The following is a 21440-nucleotide window of genomic DNA, read 5'->3' on the forward strand; positions in this document are numbered from 1 at the left end:
ATCTAATATTTACAACAGAGCCTGAAATAGTGCATAAAGTCCAGTATGAGACACCAATTGGAAAGAGTGACCATGTACTCAAAGGAAGAAATAGACATAGAGAGGAACGAAAAGCATAGGAAAGGAAGACTGAGGTACAACAAAACAGACTTTACAAAACTAAAGACATTCTTCCGAAATGCAAACTGGGAAATATTTTACAGGGAAGAAACAGCAGTGGAAGAGAAATGGAATATATTGATGGAAAACTACAATGAAGGGGTAAACAGGCATGTACCAAGACAAAAGCGAGAGAGAGAGTACATCAAATGTTGGTTCAACAAAAGATGCAGTGAGGCAAAAGACAGAAGGGACAAAGCTTGGAAAAAGTGGAGAAAAGACAAAAAACAAAGCAAATGGCAAATTTATGTTAACTATAGAAATGAGTATGTTAATGTGAGAAGAGAGGAGAAAAGGAACCATGAGAAGGATATTATAGACAAATGCAAAGAGCAACCCAAACTATTCTATCGGTATGTGAATGGTAAACTTAAAAACAAACAGGATTGGTGAAACTACGCCAAGGAAACATAGAATACACAGAAGATTTAGAGATGGCCGAAGTCATGAACAAGCACTTTAAATCTGTTTTCACCAGAGAGAAAATACCAAATTGTGACATAGATAAAAACAAGAAATCTCCCCTCATGAATGAGTTTACAGCATCACTAAAGGAAATATCAGAACATTTATCAAGGCTGGATGTCAGAAAATCACATGGCCCGGACGGTATTGCAAATTGGATTCTAAAGGAGTGCAAAGAAGAACTAACAGACAAAATACACATCTTAATAAACAGCTCACTCAAAGAAGGAAAGATACCCGAGGACTGGAAAAACGCTAACATTGTACCAATACACAAAGGAGGAAACAAAGAAGAACCCACCAACTATAGGCCAGTATCACTAACAAGCACCATTGCCAAAATTTGTGAGAAAATAATCAAGAATAGATGGGTAAAACATCTGGAAGACAATGACATATTAAACCCAAGACAATTCGGATTCAGACAAGGAAGATCATGCTCCACAAACTTAATATGCTTTTACTCAAGACTAATAGACATAGTGCAAGAAAGAAATGGATGGGCTGATTGTGCATTCCTAGACTTGCAAAAAGCCTTTGACAAAGTACCACACAGAAAACTACTAAAAAAAACTGGAACACATAGGAGGAATACAGGGAAACCTACTAAAATGGATAGAGGACTTTCTGACTGGTAGAAAGATGAGAGTAGTGCTCAGAGAAAAATATTCAGACTGGAAAGAGGTGATCAGTGGAGTACCGCAAGGATCTGTGCTGGCACCAATAATGTTTGCTATCTATATGAATGACATGGATGAGGACGTGAACTGTTACATGAGCTTCTTTGCCGATGACGCCAAACTGCTAAGGAAAATAGAAACTGATGAGGACTGTGAAGCACTGCAAGAAGACCTAAATAGGGTATGGAACTGGAGTCAGAAATGGGAAGTGGACTTTAATACTAAGAAGTGTAGCATAATGGAGTTTGGAAAAAGCAAAAACAGAATATCAGGAAAATATACAATTGGAACCAAAGAAGTAAAGAAAGTAGGATCCGAAAAAGATTTGGGAGTAATTATCACGAACGACTTGTCCTATGATATACAGATTAACAAAATTGTCGGGGAGACTTACAACTTGCTAAGATCAATAAAAGTGGCGTTTACATACTTGGACGAAGACATGATGAAAAAAATATTGGTTACATTGATAAGGCCTAGATTAGAGTATGCAGCGACATTGTGGTCCCCCAGTACCAAAAAGAATATAAAGAAAATAGAAAGAATCCAAAGAGCAGCTACAAAAATGGCACCTGCACTTGCAAACCTATCATACGAGGAGAGATTGGCTAAACTGGAGTTACCGACACTGGAGCAAAGAAGAGAGAGAGGTGACCTATTGACCATCTACAGAATCATGAAAGGCACAGAGGTACTCGATAGTGAGAACTTACTTACCTTTTTTGAGAGGTAATTATGCGTTGAAGATTAGTTTGATAAGTATTACCCCAAATTTCTGAACAATAGTTTAAGTATGGTAGTAGTAGACTACAATAAATGGTACGTAGGGTATTTTCATTGAGGATATTTCTCATTTTATGCATAATTCCTAAAGTTTTGGATATCTTATTTATCACGTGATTTATATGATGTTTCCAGTTAAGTTGATCGTCTAAATACACGCCTAGGAATTTACTAACGGACGCTTTTTCAATAATTTCGTTGTTTATTTTGATCGGCTTAGTACTTTCATTATTTTTGTAGAAAAGCAGGTAGTTAGTTTTTGATACGTTTAGGGATAGCTTATTGGCTGAAAACCAGTTGGATAGTTGACATAATCCTTCATTAATTGTCTTGATCAGTTTGTCGGAATTTGTATCGGAGCATAGAATGGTGGTATTGTCGGCGAACAGTATAAATTTCATAAGGTTGGATACATTTGTAATGTCATTAATGTATAGTAAGAATAGTTTGGGTCCTAGAACTGAACCTTGAGGTACTCCGCATGTAACTGGTAGAATGTGTGATCTTTCTTCCTCAATGGCCACATATTGTTTCCTGTTTTTTAGATAACTTTTTAACCAGTCATTAACTTTACCTCTTAGCCCATAGTATTCGGCCTTTCGAATTAGGATTTCATGATTTACTGTGTCAAATGCCTTTTTAAGATCAATAAATATGCCGGCTGTCTTTTTCTTTTGTTCTATATTGTTAGTTATCTCTTCAATTAATTCCATTACTGCTGTAGACGTTGAAAGATTTCGTTGAAATCCATATTGACTATGGTAAATGACGTCATTTTGTTTTAGAAATGAGTCAAGGCGAATTGTGAATAACTTCAAGAATTTTGGAAAACTGTGGTAATAGTGAAATTGGTCTATAGTTATTATAACTTGATTTGTCGGCTGATTTGAATATCGGTATTACTTTTGCTATTTTCATTGCATCTGGAAATATCCCTTGTTCAAATGATTTATTGCATATTGTCAGAAAATGATCTTTGATGATAGGCATAATTTGTTTTATGAGGTTCATATTGATTCCTGTGCAATCGAGTGATTTCTTGTTCTGCATTGATTTTACTGTGTTCATAAGTTCGTTTTCCGTGACGGGTTTTAAAAACAGTGTTATTTATTCGGTGTTTCAAAAATGTCTCGTAAGTTTGATGTGTTGTCTTTATTTGTTTCGCGAGGTTAAGTCCTACATGGGAGAAAAATTCATTAAATTCGTTTGCCACTTCTTTTTTAGTTTTTCCTTTTTTAATGATGTCTATGAATTATTAATTTTGTGCCTAGTTAAGTTGTTTATTACTTCCCATGTCTTTTTTATATTACCTTTATAACCTTCAAGCAGTGTGTCATAGTATTTTTTTTCACAATTGCGTAAAATTGTTGTAAGTTTGTTTTTGTACACTTTGTATTTGTTTTCGTCTGTCAAGGACTTGCTTTGAATCGATTTCTTGTAAAGTTGGTTTTTCTTTCGACATGGTTTTGAGTTTACGTTACGTGGTTTTATTTCTACTTCTCTCTCTGGGCAGCATTTGTTTACATTACTCATGATAATGCTTACAAATTCGTTATATGATAGATTGGCATTTTCTGACTCGTAAACCTGATCCCAATTTTCTTCTTTTAAGCATTGATTTAATTTTGCAATATCTTTTTCGTCAATTTTACGTTTAAGTACAATTCTGGGTTTTGTTATGCAGTGCATTTCTTTTGGACTGATAGTGAATACCGGTAGATGGTCACTTATATCACTTATTAAGATACCACTATGAATCTCGGAGTTTACAATATTGGTGAAAATGTTATCTATCAATGTTTCACTTGTATTTGTTATTCGGGTTGGTTTATTTATCAAAGGATATATACCTAAAGAGAAAATCATATCTGTAAAGTGTCTTGTTTGTTCATGAGTCTCATACAAAGTGTAAATCTATGTTGAAGTCACCACAGAGATATAAATTTTTATTTCTAAATGGAGTTATGATTTCCTCAAGCATATTTGTGAACTCATTGATGTTTGTGCCTGGCTTTCTGTAAATACTTGTTATGACGGTATTTTTTTTTTTAGTTTTACTGAAAATCTCAACAGCTACGCAATCAAATAGGTTTTCATACGAATTAGTGGATTGATTTATTAGTTTGCATGAAATTGATTTTTTTATGAAGATAGAGACTCCGCCGCCTTTTTGGATCTGTCTATTAGCACTGTAAGGAGTATAGTCTTGTAAGAAGTTTACTAGACATCCTGGGTCAATCCATGTTTCGCTTATCACTATAACGTCAAAGCTTTTATTGAGTAACTTGAGATAACAGTCAATTTTCTGATAATTGGCGTTTAGGCTCCTTGCATTGATGTGAATTAGTGTGAAACCATCAATATCACGAAATACCGTGTCAAATTGTGTATCACTATAGTAATCGCTGTCTTTTGTTAGTTTTGAGTAAAAATTTAATTCGGGGTCAATTTGGGTATTATTGTGATTAAATATCGAAAATTCCTTTTCTGATATTTTGTCTATTTCTTTATACTTCTTAATGGCGGTATATACATCTGGGTTTTTTGATGCGAGATTTGGCGCGGAAAACAAAATATTAATTTCTGTGTTTGAGATGGCATGATAGGGAAATGTTTTTGAGCAGTCTAGGCAGAACCAGTTATTGAAAATATTGGGGTTATTTTTGGCAGTATTTACGGGTATATTTGCACACATGAAATGATATAAATGTTTGCATAATGTACATTTGAGGTGATTGGTAGGGACAAGGGTATGGCATGAAGAACAGTTTTTTGATATGTTTGTTTTAGTTTTTGTGTTAGATGTAGTGTTCATGGTTATGTTTGAGTTAGAAGATTAAGGAATGTGAACTATTGAAATTCAACTAATTGTTCAAGATTACTTACTTGATGTACTTTTTCATCCTTGCACTTGATATACACCTTGCAGTCTCTTGTCCATGTCGAGATGATCTTCCCTTGTTTCCTCATGTCGCGTGCTGTTTTGGCAATCTCTCCGGTTCGTTTTGTCAGGTGTTCATTCACGTAGACGCCCGTCCCCTTCAATTTCTTGGCGTTTTTCAGCACGTTCACCTTCGACTTTCTTGAAACGAATCTCACGATCACATTTTGGGTACCGTCCTGTTTTCTTTTTCCCAGTGTATGGCAAGCTGATATCTCTGTGTCTCTGATCTGTATTCCCTTGTTACTTAGAGAATGGATCACTTGATTTTCTACAATGTTCTGACCACTGTTATCTGCACTATAGTCGGAGTCACCTTTCACAGCTTCCGAATACGTTTTCACAATCTTTAAACCACTGATGATTATATCTTCTCTCCTCGTGTACTGCTCTAGGTCTTCCACTCTAGCTTGGAGATTAACTACAGTCGATTTGAGATATTGTATCTCCTGCCTTTGTTGTTTAACTATCTCTTTCAACTCGCTTAGGAACTGTTGGTCTTCTTTCCTTGCTTGCATCAGGAACTGTCTGTCCTCTTCTCTTGCTTTCACAAGACTCTCCACCATATCTTCAAGTTTCTTGGAGCTGTTGCTGTTTCTGGTATGTGCCATGTTGAATTATTTTCTCGTAGGGAGCGCTGAGCGGAGGGTGTGAAACTATCATCAGAGATGCTATCGAACATCATTTAGAAAGTAACCGTTTGATAAATGATAGCCAGCATGGTTTCAGACGGAAACGTTCTTGCGTGACTAACTTACTCGAATTCTACAACACAGTTGTATCGAATTATGACAAAAGAAACAATATAGATTTAATATATCTAGACTGCAAAAGCTTTTGATACCGTCCCACACGAAAGACTACTTACTAAATTAGCTTTACACGGAATAAGTGGTAGCCTATTAAGTTGGACTAGTAATTGGTTGAATGGTCGAAAACAAAGAGTTGTTTTAAATGGAAAAACTTCTAGATGGGAAAATGTTACAAGTGGAGTTCCTCAGGGTTCCGTTCTTGGGCCACTTCTATTTATAGTATATATAAATGATATAGACCATGGACTAAAATCTACTGTTTCCAAATTTGCTGATGATACAAAATTGTGCGGAATGGCAAATGATCACTTAAACCAATTAGATATTCAAGAAGATTTAGATAAGTTACAGCAATGGTCTGAAAAGTGGCTAATGAAATTTAACACGAGTAAATGCAAGTAAATGTACGATTACAAGTTATTTGGAAATTCGTTAACAAAAGTGGGTAGTGAAAAAGATCTCGGCATAATTATCAGTAACGACCTCAAATCATCCAAGCAGTGTATTTCAGCCTCTGAAAAAGCAAATAAGATTCTAGGACTGATTGCACGATCGTTTGATTTCAAAAGTCCATCACTCATTAACAAGCTATATAAATCGTTAGTTCGTCCACATGTGGAATATGCTGTTTCTGTATGGTCACCGAATCTCGATAAAGACATTGACAGACTGGAAAAAGTACAAAGGCGAGCCACAAAACTGATTCCAAATATAAAAAATAAATCATACGAAAATCGACTAAAACATATCAATCTGTTTTCCCTAAAAAAGCGAAGACTCAGAGGTGACTTGATACAGGTCTTTAAGATTCTAAAGGGAATTGACAACATCAAAAGTGACAAAATTTTCACATTGAATGAGAATCAGACAAGAAACAATGGTCTCAAACTATCCGGAAATAGATTCAATTTGGAAGTAGGTAGAAACAACTTTGCCAACCGTATAGTTAATGAATGGAATAAACTTCCTGCTGAGCTAGTGCAATGTAGTTCAATTTGAAGCTTTAAGAATCATTTAGATAAACACCTAAGCAAGATGCTGTAATGATTATAATTTATTTTATAATATTTGATTTTGCTTTATCATTTGTCGCTTGATTTTCATTTATTATTAGTTATGTGTCAATTCATTATTATTTGCTGTTTACCTGTTTGTTGGTTATTCAACTATACCTATGCAGTCATTTATGTATTTTGTTTGTTGCATAAATTATTATGTTTTTTTTTTTTATTGTTATTGTTCTATTATTATTATGATTTTTTTCGCATCCGACCTAGATATGGACCGGGGGTCTCCTGTCGGCGTGTTCTGCCTTTGTAATCCTTTGTAATATAGTACATATGTACTTTTATTTATTTTCATGTTTTTGATGTTTTATAACGTTTTAGGATAGAATTTTTTTTAATTTTAATTGCATTATCCAAATCAATTTCGGATAATCCCGTTTTTCTGATAATCCGCTTTCGGATAATCGGGGTTTTACTGTATAATCAAGATGCCGACGTCGGCATCATCGCGTACCCACTTGCTCCTCATGACGCCTACGTAGGCGTCACCGTATGGAAGTGGTTAACCTGATAGAAAACCTTTGGGGTTTAATGAAAAGAAAATTACGTGACATGGACACCTCATCAGTGCCATGGTTGGAATCCGCTATTCGCCAGCTCTGGGCCTCCATTCCTGAAACAACCCTCCAGAACCTTGCACTATCAGTTCCAGGACATCTCCAGAATCCACAGAGATTGATTATAAGACTAGTGATTTTTTCAGTAACTCTGATGCATATGATTATCTGGTAGGCATCATACTTTCTGGTGCTTTTTCAACCATTCCTTGAACAACTGATAAACTTAGACACCCAGTAGTCCTCTGGTGGAATGATGAATGTGCTTTAAGCAGAAAGATTACAAGAACTTTCTGTAAGAGATATTTGAGATATCCTTGTTTAGCCAATAGGATAATGTACAGAGGAGCTCAAGCAAAGCACAAGAAAATCTTTAAGAAATCATGGAGGGAATCCTTCATTAAATTTATTAGCGAGTTGAAATATGACTCTCCCCTACCTTAGTATGGAATAGGATTCGAAAGTTACAGGGAAAGTTTGCTCCATCTACTTTGCCCGTTCTCAAGATTAAAGACTCTTTTATATTGGATACAAGAGAGGTAGCAGAGGCTTTTGGAAGACACTGCTGATATTTCAAGCCCACTTCATTATTCACCTGACTTCAAAAGAATTAGAGACAAGAGCACGATAGTTCTTCCTACCAATACAAACTCAGAGGCATATATTCTTTTTACCTTGGATGAATTGGATCATGTTTTATCTTTATCCTCCCCAACCTCTCCTGGAGAGGATGACATTCTTTATTCCATGGTTGCTCATTTATCCATATTTTTGAAGAAATTCCTTTTAATTATGCTAAATAAATTTTGGCCATCTGGGTCTTCTCCTAAATCTTGGAAGATTTAAATTATCATAGCAATTGTAAGGGCTGGAAAAGACTCTAATCTCTCACAAGGCTACAGACCTATTGCTCTCACTAACTGCATTTGTAAGATCTATGAAAGAATGGTTAATATGCATTTAGTTTGGTTTTTGGAGTCTAAAAATCTTCTATCTAAGCATAAGTTTGGATTTAGAAGAAATAATTGCACTCTGGATCCCTTACATTTTATCACTCGTGAGATTCAGAATGCTTTTACAATTCAGAATCCAAGCATTGCTGTGTTTTTTGACTTGAAAAATGCCTACAATACATACTGGCGGGGAGGCATTCTGAAGCAACTTGCAGAGTGGGATATCGTGGGTAACATGTTCAATTGTTTATAGGATTTCTTGTCTGATCATTATCTAGAAGTCAGAGTGGGCTCTTGTTTCCCTTCTGCATATCTTCAAGAGGAAGGTATTCCACAAGGAAGTGTTCTGAGTCCTACACTCTTCAGCATAGCAAATAATAGTTTGTTAGAACAAGTTCCTGCTAGAGTTCATGGATTGGCTTATGCTGATGACTTTGACTTCGCTATTGTTTGCAGCAGATCGACAACATTAGAAACAGGCCAAAAGATTCAAGAGGTTATTAACTTATTAATAGCATGGGCTAATTGCAGGGGCTTCAGATTCTCTGCTGAAAAAACAAAAGCCATTAGGTTCTCTAGACTAAGACGCAAGGAAGAGATACCAACATTATTCTTAGAGGGTGTTATATTACCATATGAAGATCATGTAAAATACTTGGGTCTATTTTTGGAGAAAAGGTTGACATTCACTCATCACATAAATGAGGTCATGTGCACTGTTAAACAGCGACTTAATATACTAAAGGTAGTGTCTCACTTCAACTGGGGGGGGCAGATTGTATAACTCTAATAAGGCTTTACCAAGCATTGTGCCTTAGCAAAATCGATTATGGATGTCAAATTTATGGATCGGTATGTAAAACTTTATTAAAAGAGGCTTGATGTAGTTCACAATATGGCTTTGTGGATTTGTTCGGTAGCTTAGAGATTATCTCCAGTGGATAGCTTGTATGAGGACACAGGAATTCCCCCCCTTTATATTCGCAGAGAGGAATTAATCCTTAGATACGTATCTCATGTGTTATCATCAAAACAATATCCAAACTTCAGATATGTAAAGCAGCTGGTAGACAGAGCTCGAAGAAAAGGTACTCTTCCGAAACCTTTAGAAGTGAGATGTTAAGTTGGGGCAGAGGGGGTAGAACTTGTTCCTGTTACAATTGCTGAGGTTAAGCCTCCCAAATTTCCTCCTTGGAACTGATCTCCCATTGTAATTTGTCTTTTTAAAAACAAGAAAAATAGAACTGTTGTAGAGCTAAGGAGTGAATTTTTAGAACACTTATCAGTACATGGTGATTCAGTTTTTATTTATACTGATGGATCAAAATCCCAAGACGGTGTTGGTTGTGCTGTTGTATTTGATAGTATGGTTTTAAAGAGAAAGTTGCCTAATTTTAGCTCTGTTTTTACTGCTGAAATGCTGGCAGTCTACAATGCCCTGAAATTTGTTTTTAATTCTGTTTCATCTAATAAGAACGTTATTTTTACTGACTCTATGAGCATTCTATCCTCTGTAAGTAAATTATTGCCTCTTCACTATTTAGTTCAAGAAATACAGGATTGGTTGATTCTTATTAACAGCTGGAAGAAAATAAAAGTAAACTTTTGCTGGGTGCCATCCCATGTGGGTGTCACTGGAAATGAGCAGGCCGATGTTGCAGCCACAGCTGCTGCTAGGCTCAACCACATAACAGACACTAAAATCCCACATACAGACTTCAAGCAAGTAATTCATTGTTATGCATTAGAGATGTGGCAGGAACAATGGACAAGGCTGGACAGTCGTTACAAGTTAAAAGAGATTCACCCCTTGGTAAGCCCTTGGAAGCCTCATTCCTTGGACAGAAGATCAAGTATTATTTTAACAAGGTTAAGAGTTGGCCATTTCTACATTACCCATAAATTTTTTGTGGCAAGTGGAGAAGAAAGGATGTCCCCCCATTACCCCACTTGCAAAGTTGTTTTTACAATTAAACACATTTTAATTCAGTGCCCTGCATACTCTAATAAGCACAGGGCAAACTTTTTGATAAATTGATCTCTTTTAGAAGTTTTAGGGGAAGAAATGCATGTGGAGAATGTTTTAAAGTTTTTAAAAGACATCAATTTGTTTTATGAAATTTAAAATTGTGTATATGATTGCTTGTGTATGCATCTTGTTTTGATGTCTTTTTGTGAGCGCTTATTGCTTTTACTGTTTTACTTGATTGATTGATTTAATTGTATATGATAGATATACTCTGAATGGCCCACCGTCTCTGGCACTTGGCCTTCAAGCCAAAAATTTCATAAATCAATCAATCGTATATCTTCCCTTTAGAATGTCATTCATTCATTTTAGTAATTTGCTTCCCAATCTTTGAACATATGCTCAAATTTTCACATTTGTTGACTGAGGTACTTCTATCAAGACTATCAATCCCTTCTGGCTGTACCTCCTGATGGAGATGAGGGGGTTAATGGGTTTTGAAAATGGGCATTTATGTCCATCTTGCAGGACCACATGTAGGTACATGTTATTAGTTCCTTCATATTTTCTTGATTGTTGGAAACCATCCCATGCCTATCTCTGCTCTGGAAATGATAGTTTATTGGATGAAAAAAATATATATATACAGACGCTCCTCTACTTACGTTCATTCGTTTTACGTTTTTTCGATTTTATGTTTGAACTGACTAAAAAAAAAAAAAAAAAAAAAAAAAAAAATGAGTGAATTTTTTAGTTTAGAGCACTATCCGTAGTTCAAGCGATACTTACGCATGATGCTGCGTCCATTGTTTACATTGCACAAACGACAGACTGAAAGTGCCTTGCCTCATCCTCCTCCTCCTCCACCATCTCAATTTATGTTGATTGAATTTAATTTATTTGAAATTAATGTTATTATTTTACAATGTTATGTGCATAATTAATGATTTAGGGGTGTTTTGTAAGATACGGTAATAGAATTTACGGATGTATAGTACAGTAACAACTTACGTTCATTTTCAACTTACGTTCGGCTGTTCAGAACGTAACTAAAACGTAAGTTGAGGAGCGTCTGTACATATTAAGTGGTAAGTATTAAGGCAAATGCAGGTACGGTTAACTTTACATAGAAATTTTGAGGGGGAGGGATGAAAGTAAGTTGGACTACATGTAAAAGTTGTCACTATAAATTTATATCATAAATTTATTTTTACAGAGCTGAAATGGAAGATATACGACATGAGATTCTTTCTTTGTCAGAAAAATACTCCATAAAATGTTTAGAAACAGCTTCATTGGAAGAGAAGGTAGAGAGCTTAAACAAACAACTCGGTGAAATACATAAACAAGTCGTAGAACTTGAGTCCCGAAACAAACAACTTAAATCTCATCTCACCACCCAAGTAGCACAGCTTCAGGTGAGGCATTTCTATGTAGTGCTAGTGTATGTCTTATTTACAATTCTGCAGTAACAGTGGTTATATTTGAAATATCATTATTTTCATTCAGATATAGTAATGACTGTATACAGTAGTTGTGAATCTGTATAAAAGGGAATTAAAGGAAAGTTCAAATCTTCCACACATGAGGGTAGTACCAACCCTTCCAAGATATCAGTTGTTGTATTGTAACTTAATACAACCATAAGACCCCTCGATAAGGATACTTTTTTGAGTTACTGTTTATCAATATTTCATCTGTATATTTTATTCTATATTGTGTATACAATTATCTCAGCCAAAGGTATCACATTTCTCCTGTCTTTGTCCCTTTAGTAATGCCTCCCACTTTTTCTTGTGGCTACTCTCATACCCTTCTATTTTGTACCCAATTTACATCCAACATCATAGTTTTCTCTCTTTAAGTCTTATATTGTAACATTGAAATGGTTCTTCTGATAATATAGTAACCTGAGATATTCAAAACATGCTTCATTTCATAATTATTTTTAGATAACTATTGTGGATCAGTTTCACCCTGAAATTTTTTCACATGGTCAATTTGTATGTAACATTCTAACAACTGCAATCATCATGCAATAAGCTCAGAGTTGTAGGAATACTTAATCAGACATCAGTAATACATAATTAGTTGACACAGTTACTAAGAAATGAAGTAATGGACTACTGAAGAGATTAATATGTAATGGATACTGAGCATAGGTGCAAGAATATCAAACCTTACAGTAGTTACAGTTCTTCCTTAACACTGCATAGTGCTTGCCAAGCCACCCTGCGTTCCCCCACTACATCAGTCTCACAGTAACCATACTTTAAAAGGGGTAGATGACATTTTTGCTTCATACAAAAGCTTCATGGAAAAGATAAAAAAAAACACTAACAGCAACACCTCAGGACCAAATGTATATATTTAATATTTCAGAGAAGAGGATGTATGAATTATGGATATTCATAAGTTACAGAAGTGTAGTTTACATGCAGTAATACTGGATATTAACACCACTGAAATCATATGACCACAGTGAATTTGCTGAGGTGTGCCTACTAACCAGTAATCACAAACACAGCATGTGTGTGTACATCACTTGTATTTTACCTAGTTGTATTTTACAGGAAGAGAGCTATGCTTGTAGTCACCCACGTTTGTATCTTTCAGTATCCAATTTGATCTTTTATTCTTGTATGTTTTTTGCACTCGCTGTTTCCTCATTCAGTTTGCTCCAGATATCTACCACTCTGTGTGGGAAGCTATTCTTTTTCAGATCTCTTCTGTAACTATCCTTTTCTAGTTTTTTCATGTCCCCTTATTTTTCTTTTATCCCACTTTAATAAATCATTTCTATCAAGGACTTCCATCCCTTTCATAATTCTGTAGATGGTTAGTAAATATCCTCTTTCTCTTCTTTGTTCCAAGGTTGGTAGTTTGAGTTTGCCCAATCTTTGTTCATATGTCAATTTGGAGAGTGTTGGTGCCATCTTTGTCGTTGCTCTTTGAATTCTTTCTAATTTCTTTATGTTCTTTTAAGTACTAGGTGTCCATAGTGTCACAGCATACTCCAATCTTGGTCTTAGCAATATGACTAATATTTTCTTTTCCATTTCCTCATCCAGGTAGTCAAAGGCCATTTTCATTGATCTTGGTAAATTGAAAGTTTCTCAGACTATTCTGTTGATATGTTTGTCTGGAGCCATGTCATTGCTGATAATTACTCCAAGGTCCCTTTCCAAATTGACTTCTTTAACTTCCTTTGTACCAATTTTATATTGTCCTGATATCTTGTTTTTACTTTTTCTGAATTCCATTATACTACATTTCTTGATGTTGAAGTTCACTTCACACTTTTGACTCCATTCCCAGACTTTGTCCAGGTTTTTTTGTAGTGATTTACTATCTTCCTCTATGCTTACTCTCTTTAGTACTTTTGCATCATTTGCATAGAAGTTTATATAATATTCCACACCTTCATCCATGTCATTTATATATATGGCAAACATTATTGGAGCCAGTGTTGATGTGTCATATGTAGAAATGCAATTCTGACATCACCGATGCTTGTAAATGAACAAGGCACACAACACCAATGTTGACCAATTACACATGGGAACACCATCTCCTTACCTGAGAACTATATTTAGAATGAAAATAAACTATAAATTGTCTATAGATTGGAAACTACCTCTCATAGGCTCTACAGTAATGCTTTAATAACAATTAATGGTCCAGATATTGGTTTGCCTTCACTACATTGCTGCTCAAACTAGTCAGACAACAATTTATCTAATTTGGGAAATTGTGATTATCTCACAATTTTACCTTTTTTACTGACTTCTGAAGATAATGGTGAATGAATCTTGCTTTCACTTTGTTGAACTTCTGGTAATACTAGGATGAGGTGGACACAGTGAGTTTCTTGTGACCTTCATACTGTACCCTCTCAAACTATGATAATTTTAATGAATGTTATGATAAAATATATAAATAATAGAAAGTTATGTTAATTTAAATCGATGAGATTTGACTAATGATTGATGAATCTCTTACTAATTTTAATGACTCAGTGAAAAGTTACTGGTTCCATTTGTAGAGTGTATCACTTAATGAATGTTATGATAAAATATATAAATAATAGAAAGTTATGTTAATTTAATCAATGAGATTTGACTAATGATTGATGAATCTCTTACTAATTTTAATGACTCAGTGAAAAGTTACTGGTTCCATTTGTAGAGTGTATCACTTAATATAGAGACATTGATCAAATAAGAAGAAGAGCAAATAGTACAGAAAAACAAGAATGTGTACCTAGTTGTATTTTACAGGAAGGGGAGCTATGCTCGTGGTGTCCCGCCTTTGTATCTCGCAGTGTCCACCTTGCTCTTAAATTTGTGTATGGTTTTTGCACACACTGTTGTTTCGTCCAGTTTGTTCCAAGTGTCCACCACTCTGTGTGGAAAACTGTTCTTCAGATCTCTTCTATAACTATCTTTTTTTAGTTTCTTTCCATGTCCACTTGTGTTTTTCTTGTCCCAATTTAACAAATCCTCTCTCGAGTATGTCTGTGCTCTTCATGATTCTATAGATGGTCAGTAGGTCACCTCTCTTCTTTGCTCCAAAAATGGTAACTCCAATTTAGCCACTCTCACTTTATGTGACAAGTTTGAAAGGGCTGGAGCCATTTTTATGGTTGCTCTCTGGGTTCTTTCAAATTTCTTTATATTTTTGGTACTGGGTGACCATAATGTCATCACATATAACAGTCTAGGCCTTATTAGTGCCATGCAAAAACTCCATCCAGTTTAGTAATTTACTTTGTATCCCTCCTATGTTTTCCAGTTTTCTTAATAATATTTTGTGTGGTACTTTATCAAAGGCTATTTATAAGTCTAGGAAAGTACAGTCAGCCCATCCATCCCATTCTTGTATTATATCTATTTGTCTTGAGTGGAAACAGATTAAGTTTGTGGCACATGATCTTCCCTGTCTGAATCCAAATTGTCTCAGGTTGTTGTTGTCGTTCCGTAGACTATCTGTCCAAGCAGTCCCATCTCCCCAAGGAATGCCACAGCCAAAACTGGGTTTTCCCACAAATCCTTTATAGAGTGTATGTTGTGTTGTTTGCATGCATGATTGTGTATAATGCAGTCTTCCATTATGTGTTGTTCTTGTTGTTGTTGTTGTCGTTCCCTAGACTGTCTGGCCGAACAGTCCCGTCTCCCCAAGGAATGCCACAGCCGAAACTGGGTTTTCCCACAAATCCTTTATAGAGTGTATGTTGTGTTGTTTGCGTGCATGATTGTGTATAATGCAGTCTTCCATTATGTGTTGTATGGTATGGGGTGAAGTGTTACATCCTGGGCAGCTGTTCACAATGTGGGTGGTGGCCACACCGCAGTCTGGCCAGGTGGACTCTGTCCTTTCATGGGAAAGAGGATTCAGGAGGGTGGATATCAGGGGGTCTGGCATGCAGCAATGTGTTGTCTTTCAGTGTGTTAATGGAGCGGTGAGTGATATGATTATGAATATGTTTCCGGAGGCTGGTATTTGGTGGTTGTGGAGGAAGAGAAGAGAGTATCTGTGTGTGATACAGGTCTTTGGGTGTTGTTTTAATGTTTCTTGGTGTGTGAGGGTGTTCTGCTATGTAGTGTAGCGGGTGTGATGTGTTTGTGGTGGCTGCGGCAAGTGTTTGTGTGCGTCTCATTTCGAGGTGGTCCTTGACATTTGTTTCATGGTGTAAATGGTCTGTAGGTGTTGTATTTGTGCAGCCTATAATTGTTTTTAGGGCTTTGTTTTGTATGATTTGAAGGGTGTTGTGGTGTGTCTCACTGAGATTAGGAACCCATGCAGGACTCGCATAATTCATCACTGAGTGTATGCATTGTTTGTATATTGTTGTATTAGTTTCTTTGTTTTGTCCAAATGTTGTTCCAGTGATTGACTTAAGTGGGTTAAGTCTAGGTGTGCATTTGTTTTTTATGTTTGTGATGTGTTGTTTGAAAGACATGGATGTATTGTATGTTACTCCAAGAATTTTCGGTGTGATTGTGTGTGGTATTAGAGTGTTGTTGATGTATAGATGAGGTATGTATTTGTGTTCTTTTGTCCAGTTGGTGAGAAGTGTTGCTGTAGATTTGGTTGGAGCTATTTTGAGTCTGTGATGAACCATGTGTTGAGTGTATCAAGGTATGGCTGGATTATTTCTGCAGCTTTGTCTGTGTTACAATGTGTGAATGTGATTGATATGTCGTCTGCGTAGGAAGAGATTTGTATTTCTGAGTTGTCTGGTGTGGGTAAGTCATGCATGTATAGATTAAAGAGCGTGGGGGATAGAACAGAGCCCTGTGGTACTCCATTCTTAATGTTTCTGATGTGCGATGATTGGCCATTATATGACACGTAAGCATTCCCACCTGCCAGATAATTGGCCAGCCATGTTTTGGTGTTATTGTGCATGTCTGTGTTATATATTTTATTTGTTAGGTTGTGGCGGGGGGATAGCATCAAAAGCTTTACTAATGTCTAATGTTATAAGAAGTGTTCTGTGGTGGGGCCTATCTGAATTGATGCCATCTAAAATTGTTTGTGTGAGGTTTATCAGAAGAGTGTTTGTGGAGTGTAGTGGCCTAAAACCGTGTTGTGAGTCAGCAAGGGGAATATGTGGTGTGACAAGTTTAAGTATTAGGTGTTCAATGATTTTAGAGGGGGTGCAGAGAAGTGTGATTGGGCGGTGCGATGTTGGGATTGTTGGGTCTTTGTTTGGTTTTGGAATGGTGATTATTTTACCATGCTTCCAGATGTCGGGTATAGTGTTGTGTGAATAGCTGTAGTTTGCAATGTTTGTGAGTGCGTGTATACCTTGTGGTCCAATGTGTTTTAGGTGGATGTTACTTATGTCATCAGGGCCACAGGCAGATGAATGCTTGAGGTTATGTATTGTGTTTTGTCTGACTGTCTATGAAGGATGTATAGTCTGAGTCTGTGGAAAAGTCTTCCTTACATCAAATGGTACGTCAGTCGTCAGGTTGAGAAGTGAGATGGCTTGTCTGTATTTACCTAGTTGTATTTTACGGAACGAGAGCTATGCTCATGGTGACCCAATTTCGTATCTCTCCGTATCCAGTTTATTCTTAAAATCATGTATAGTTTTGGCACTCACTGTTTCTTCGTTTAGTTTGTTCCAGACATCAATCATTCTGTGTGGGAAGCTTTTCTTTTTCAGGTCTCTTCTGTAACTGTCCTTCTTTAGTTTCTTTTCATGTCCTCTTGTTTCTCTTCTGTCCCATTTTGATAAGTTGGCTCTATCGAGAATTTCCATCCCTTTCATAATTCTGTAAATGGTCAACAAATCACCTCTTTCTCTTCTCTGTTCCAGTGTTGATAGATGTACTTTCTCCAATCTTTGTTTGAATGTCAAATTTGATAGTGTAGGTGCCATTTTTGTTGCTGCTCTTTGGATTCTTTCTAATTTTCTTATGTTCTTTTTTGTGCTAGGTGCCCATAGTGCTGCAACATACTCTAGTTTAGGTCTTATTAGTGTAACCACTATTTACAATTTTTTCATCCATGTAGTTGGAGGCCACTTTCGTTGATCTTAATAAGTTAAGTCTTGTGGAGAATATTATGACTTCCGACAGATTTCCCATCTCTTTTAATACGAATGTTGACGGTATAAGTTAGTCTAGGTGACCACCCCACCGAGTTAATACTGGGATACTCTGCGTGAACTTGTATACAACTTTCAACACTACAAAACTATGTACCTGTGAAGGGCAGGGAACTCATCGAACCCTGAAACGTATAATGGCATCACAAAGCATCATGTATCTTTATGAATATGTAATTATTTCCATTATTCATATTGGTTTGAATATTTCATTGAACTAAATTTGTGACTTACCGTGGCCTTGGGGCCACTTGGAAATCTTCTTCGTCTTTGTTTTGATTAATGACGGTGATGTGCGCGACGAACTTCGGGCGTGGCATGGAGGGTGAGTATGGGAATGGGAAAGGATAAAGGTATGTTGAAGGGAATGGTTCTCTCACAGAGTCCCCTCTGGTTTAAGACACGCTTCGTCGTATATGCACTTCACATGATATATATGAGGTCTGTGATTGGAGTGAATTCATATCATCCCCTAGTCACGAATCACTAACAGCTCAATTACATTTCTTGTCTCGGACTTGTCTTGTCCTCAACTAGTACTCAACTCCTACTCAACTTGAACTCAACCACGCAACTACATTGTATGGGCGCGAGAGGGGCCTCTCTTGGTCCCGAACGCCTAGTGACCTTTGACCTCTCGTTGCCAAGGGTCTATGGGAAGTACAACTTCACCTTAACTGAAGTGAAAATGTTGCACGATACATATTATATATAATCCCCATGCATGGGAACTATAGATGGGTAATGCACCAGAACCAATACTCAAGACGGAGAAGACACCAAGTGGTAAATAAAATGATTAACCACTTCACTACGGGACTTAAATCTCGCGGGCAGCAGCCGATGCCAGCCGTACGACGTGTCGTAATAATAATCGCATCATAAAATATAGTCACCGCTTATATCGATCGTTCTCTCTTTCACCCGCGAATTTTGAAAACCACAGAGAATGGGATTCAGAGCACATTTGGGAGAATGTAAAAACACAGGGGCGACTACAATAAATATAATCAAGACGCCGATATGGCAGTGTCGCGAATCCACTTGCTCCTCATGACGCCTATGTAGGTGGCACCGTATGGAAGGGGTTAATAATGAAATGACATATCGGTAACTCGACATTCCTGAGAGGGGTTAGACAACCGGCTTGTGGTAACTAAGGGGAGTCGAGTCCTTGCATAATGTTTTATATAATGTTTTCGTATATAGAAACAAAAATGATAGGCCACTCTATCTAAATGGAAAAAGTAATACTGTATGATCTGTTATGCATGTTTTCATATACTAAGTTTCTAGAATACAAATTTCATACAGCTTGATATGCTTAATTGCTGTATTTCAATCTTAATCCTAATTCTACAGCTATCAATTCACTAAATTAACTGAGGCCGTAACCACAGATGTCTATATTAATATGTAATAATAGTCTATTTACTCTAAAAAAAATGCCTCTGTCGGGATTTATTCCCGACACCCTCCGGGCGGCAAAGGAGCACATCTAATTACAATTGTGCATTGTCAATCAGTGATTGCCTTAATCTAATTGTCCTTCGAGCTGCTTGTCTCATAGGACGTACTGAAGGTGTCTCATCCTCATCAATGGATTCTCCACCTGAGGGTGCTGGCTCTTGGGAATGAATTTCCAAGGGAACTAGTTTGTCCAGGGTTCTTCTACTAATCATCCCGTTGCACAACACATCTACAATGCGTACATTATCTTCTTCATCTGGGTATAGTTTAACAATACGTCCTAATGGCCACTCATGTTGTGGTCCAAGTCTCTCCACTGTCACCACTTCTCCCACCTTGGGTGATTTCATTTGTATTGGTTTCGAGGAGCCATAATGTTTTTCTCTCAGGGAAGTCAAATAATCCTTTTTCCAAATTCTTTCAAAATGTTTGATAATTGATGATAGACAGCTGTGTCTTGCAATTAATTCTGTATGTCCCAAGAAATCGGGGTCAGACGTGTCCGACGTTACCAGTGGTGGATAGGGGTTTATGGTTCTTCCATACAAAAGGTGATTAGGAGTTAAGGATTCTACGGGTCCTTCTTCGTTGAGGTAGGTTAAGGGGCGATTGTTCAACCGTGTTTGTACTTCCCGCAGAATTGTTTCCAACTCCTCCCGAGTCACTCTCTTCTTATACAAGACCTTCTTCAGACATGACTTATTTAACTGATCATGCATTCATAATAGCCTCCCATCCACGGTGCTCTGGGGGCTATGAATTTCCATGTTATGCTATTTCCTGTCATATATTCAGAGACGTTAGTATGGTCTAACATCTCCTTGAAGAACTTGGCTCCAGCAACAAAATTGGACCCATTGTCCGAAATTACTGTTCTCAGGAATGAATACATTGCACAAAATCTCCGAAAGAGGTTCAGAAATGTCAGAGCCGACATATCTGAGGCTAACTCTAAGTGCACCAGTCTACTTGCTGTGCATGTGAATAAACATATGTAATATTTGTGGGGGTTTCCATCCTCCGTCCTTGTGAGTGTGATAGGTCCTGAATAATCTATTCCTATGTGAAGGAAAGGACGCTCAATTGTCACACGCTCAACAGGCAATGGAGGTGGACCCGGGTATTCAAATTTCCTACCCTCAACCCTCTTACAAGTCACACAATGACCCAGTATGGTCTTGATGGTTTGACGGCACTTTGGCATCCAATAGTACATTCTAACATGTAACATTGTTTCCTGAGTGCCTCCATGCAGGCACCTTTCATGTGCATGGGTGATAAACAAATATGCTAAGTGACTTTTAGTTGGGATGAGGATAGGGAACTTGGTATCATGATCAATAGAAGCATAATTCAAACGGCCTCTGGAGCGGATAAGACCAGAAGACTCCTCTTTGTACAGACCTAAGTCTTTGATAAATTGTCTATTATTCTTATTGAGAGTATCCCTCCCATTCATCAGAAAATTATGAATACTAGGATAATGAGTCTTCTGAACTATCTGGATCCAATACACACTAGCCGTTGGTAATGAAATATTGGGATTACACTTTCTTATAAACCTAAATACAGGTAGTCGTTGACTTACGACCGAGTTCGGTTCCGACAGACAGGTCGTAAGTCGATCTGGACGCAAGTCGGTCTATATATATATATACAGTATATATTACCCTTTATATAATATATATATATATATATATATATATATATATATATATATATATTGTATATTTAGCATACTGAAATAATCTTAGCATCTTTGAACTATGTTGTATAGTATTTTTAACCTTTTTATAATTTCATCTGATTTTCTTTGGGAAACGTAGCCTAGGCCTAAACATATTGAATAAAATCCTATCATCTTTGACCTATGATATTTAATACTGTATTTGTTAACCTTTGTATTATTTTACCATCAGACTTTCTTTAGGAAACGTATGCATACTGAATAAAATCTTGTTAT

General features: G+C 36.7%; 2 protein-coding genes across 15 annotated transcripts in view; one reads left to right on the plus strand and one right to left on the minus strand.

The window, feature by feature from the left end:
• LOC143023539 (uncharacterized) overlaps positions 1–5625 on the minus strand; it is a 279586-nt gene extending 273961 nt beyond the window's left edge. Inside the window, exon 1 of the mRNA XM_076182094.1 lies at positions 4974–5625. Coding sequence (XP_076038209.1) covers positions 4974–5594 — 621 coding nt within the window. The 5' untranslated portion in view covers positions 5595–5625. The remainder of the gene's footprint in view (positions 1–4973) is intronic.
• Positions 1–21440, plus strand: part of osp (myosin phosphatase Rho interacting protein outspread) — a 600580-nt gene that overhangs the window by 496910 nt on the left and 82230 nt on the right. For all 14 annotated transcript variants that reach the window (XM_076182079.1, XM_076182084.1, XM_076182083.1 and 11 more), the window contains one exon: positions 11603–11804. In XM_076182079.1, coding sequence (XP_076038194.1) covers positions 11603–11804 — 202 coding nt within the window. The remainder of the gene's footprint in view (positions 1–11602; positions 11805–21440) is intronic.

The sequence above is a fragment of the Oratosquilla oratoria genome, unplaced genomic scaffold (assembly GCF_046742065.1).
Source record: "Oratosquilla oratoria isolate Oo_2021 unplaced genomic scaffold, ASM4674206v1 SCAFFOLD50, whole genome shotgun sequence".
Lineage (NCBI taxonomy): Eukaryota > Metazoa > Arthropoda > Malacostraca > Stomatopoda > Squillidae > Oratosquilla > Oratosquilla oratoria.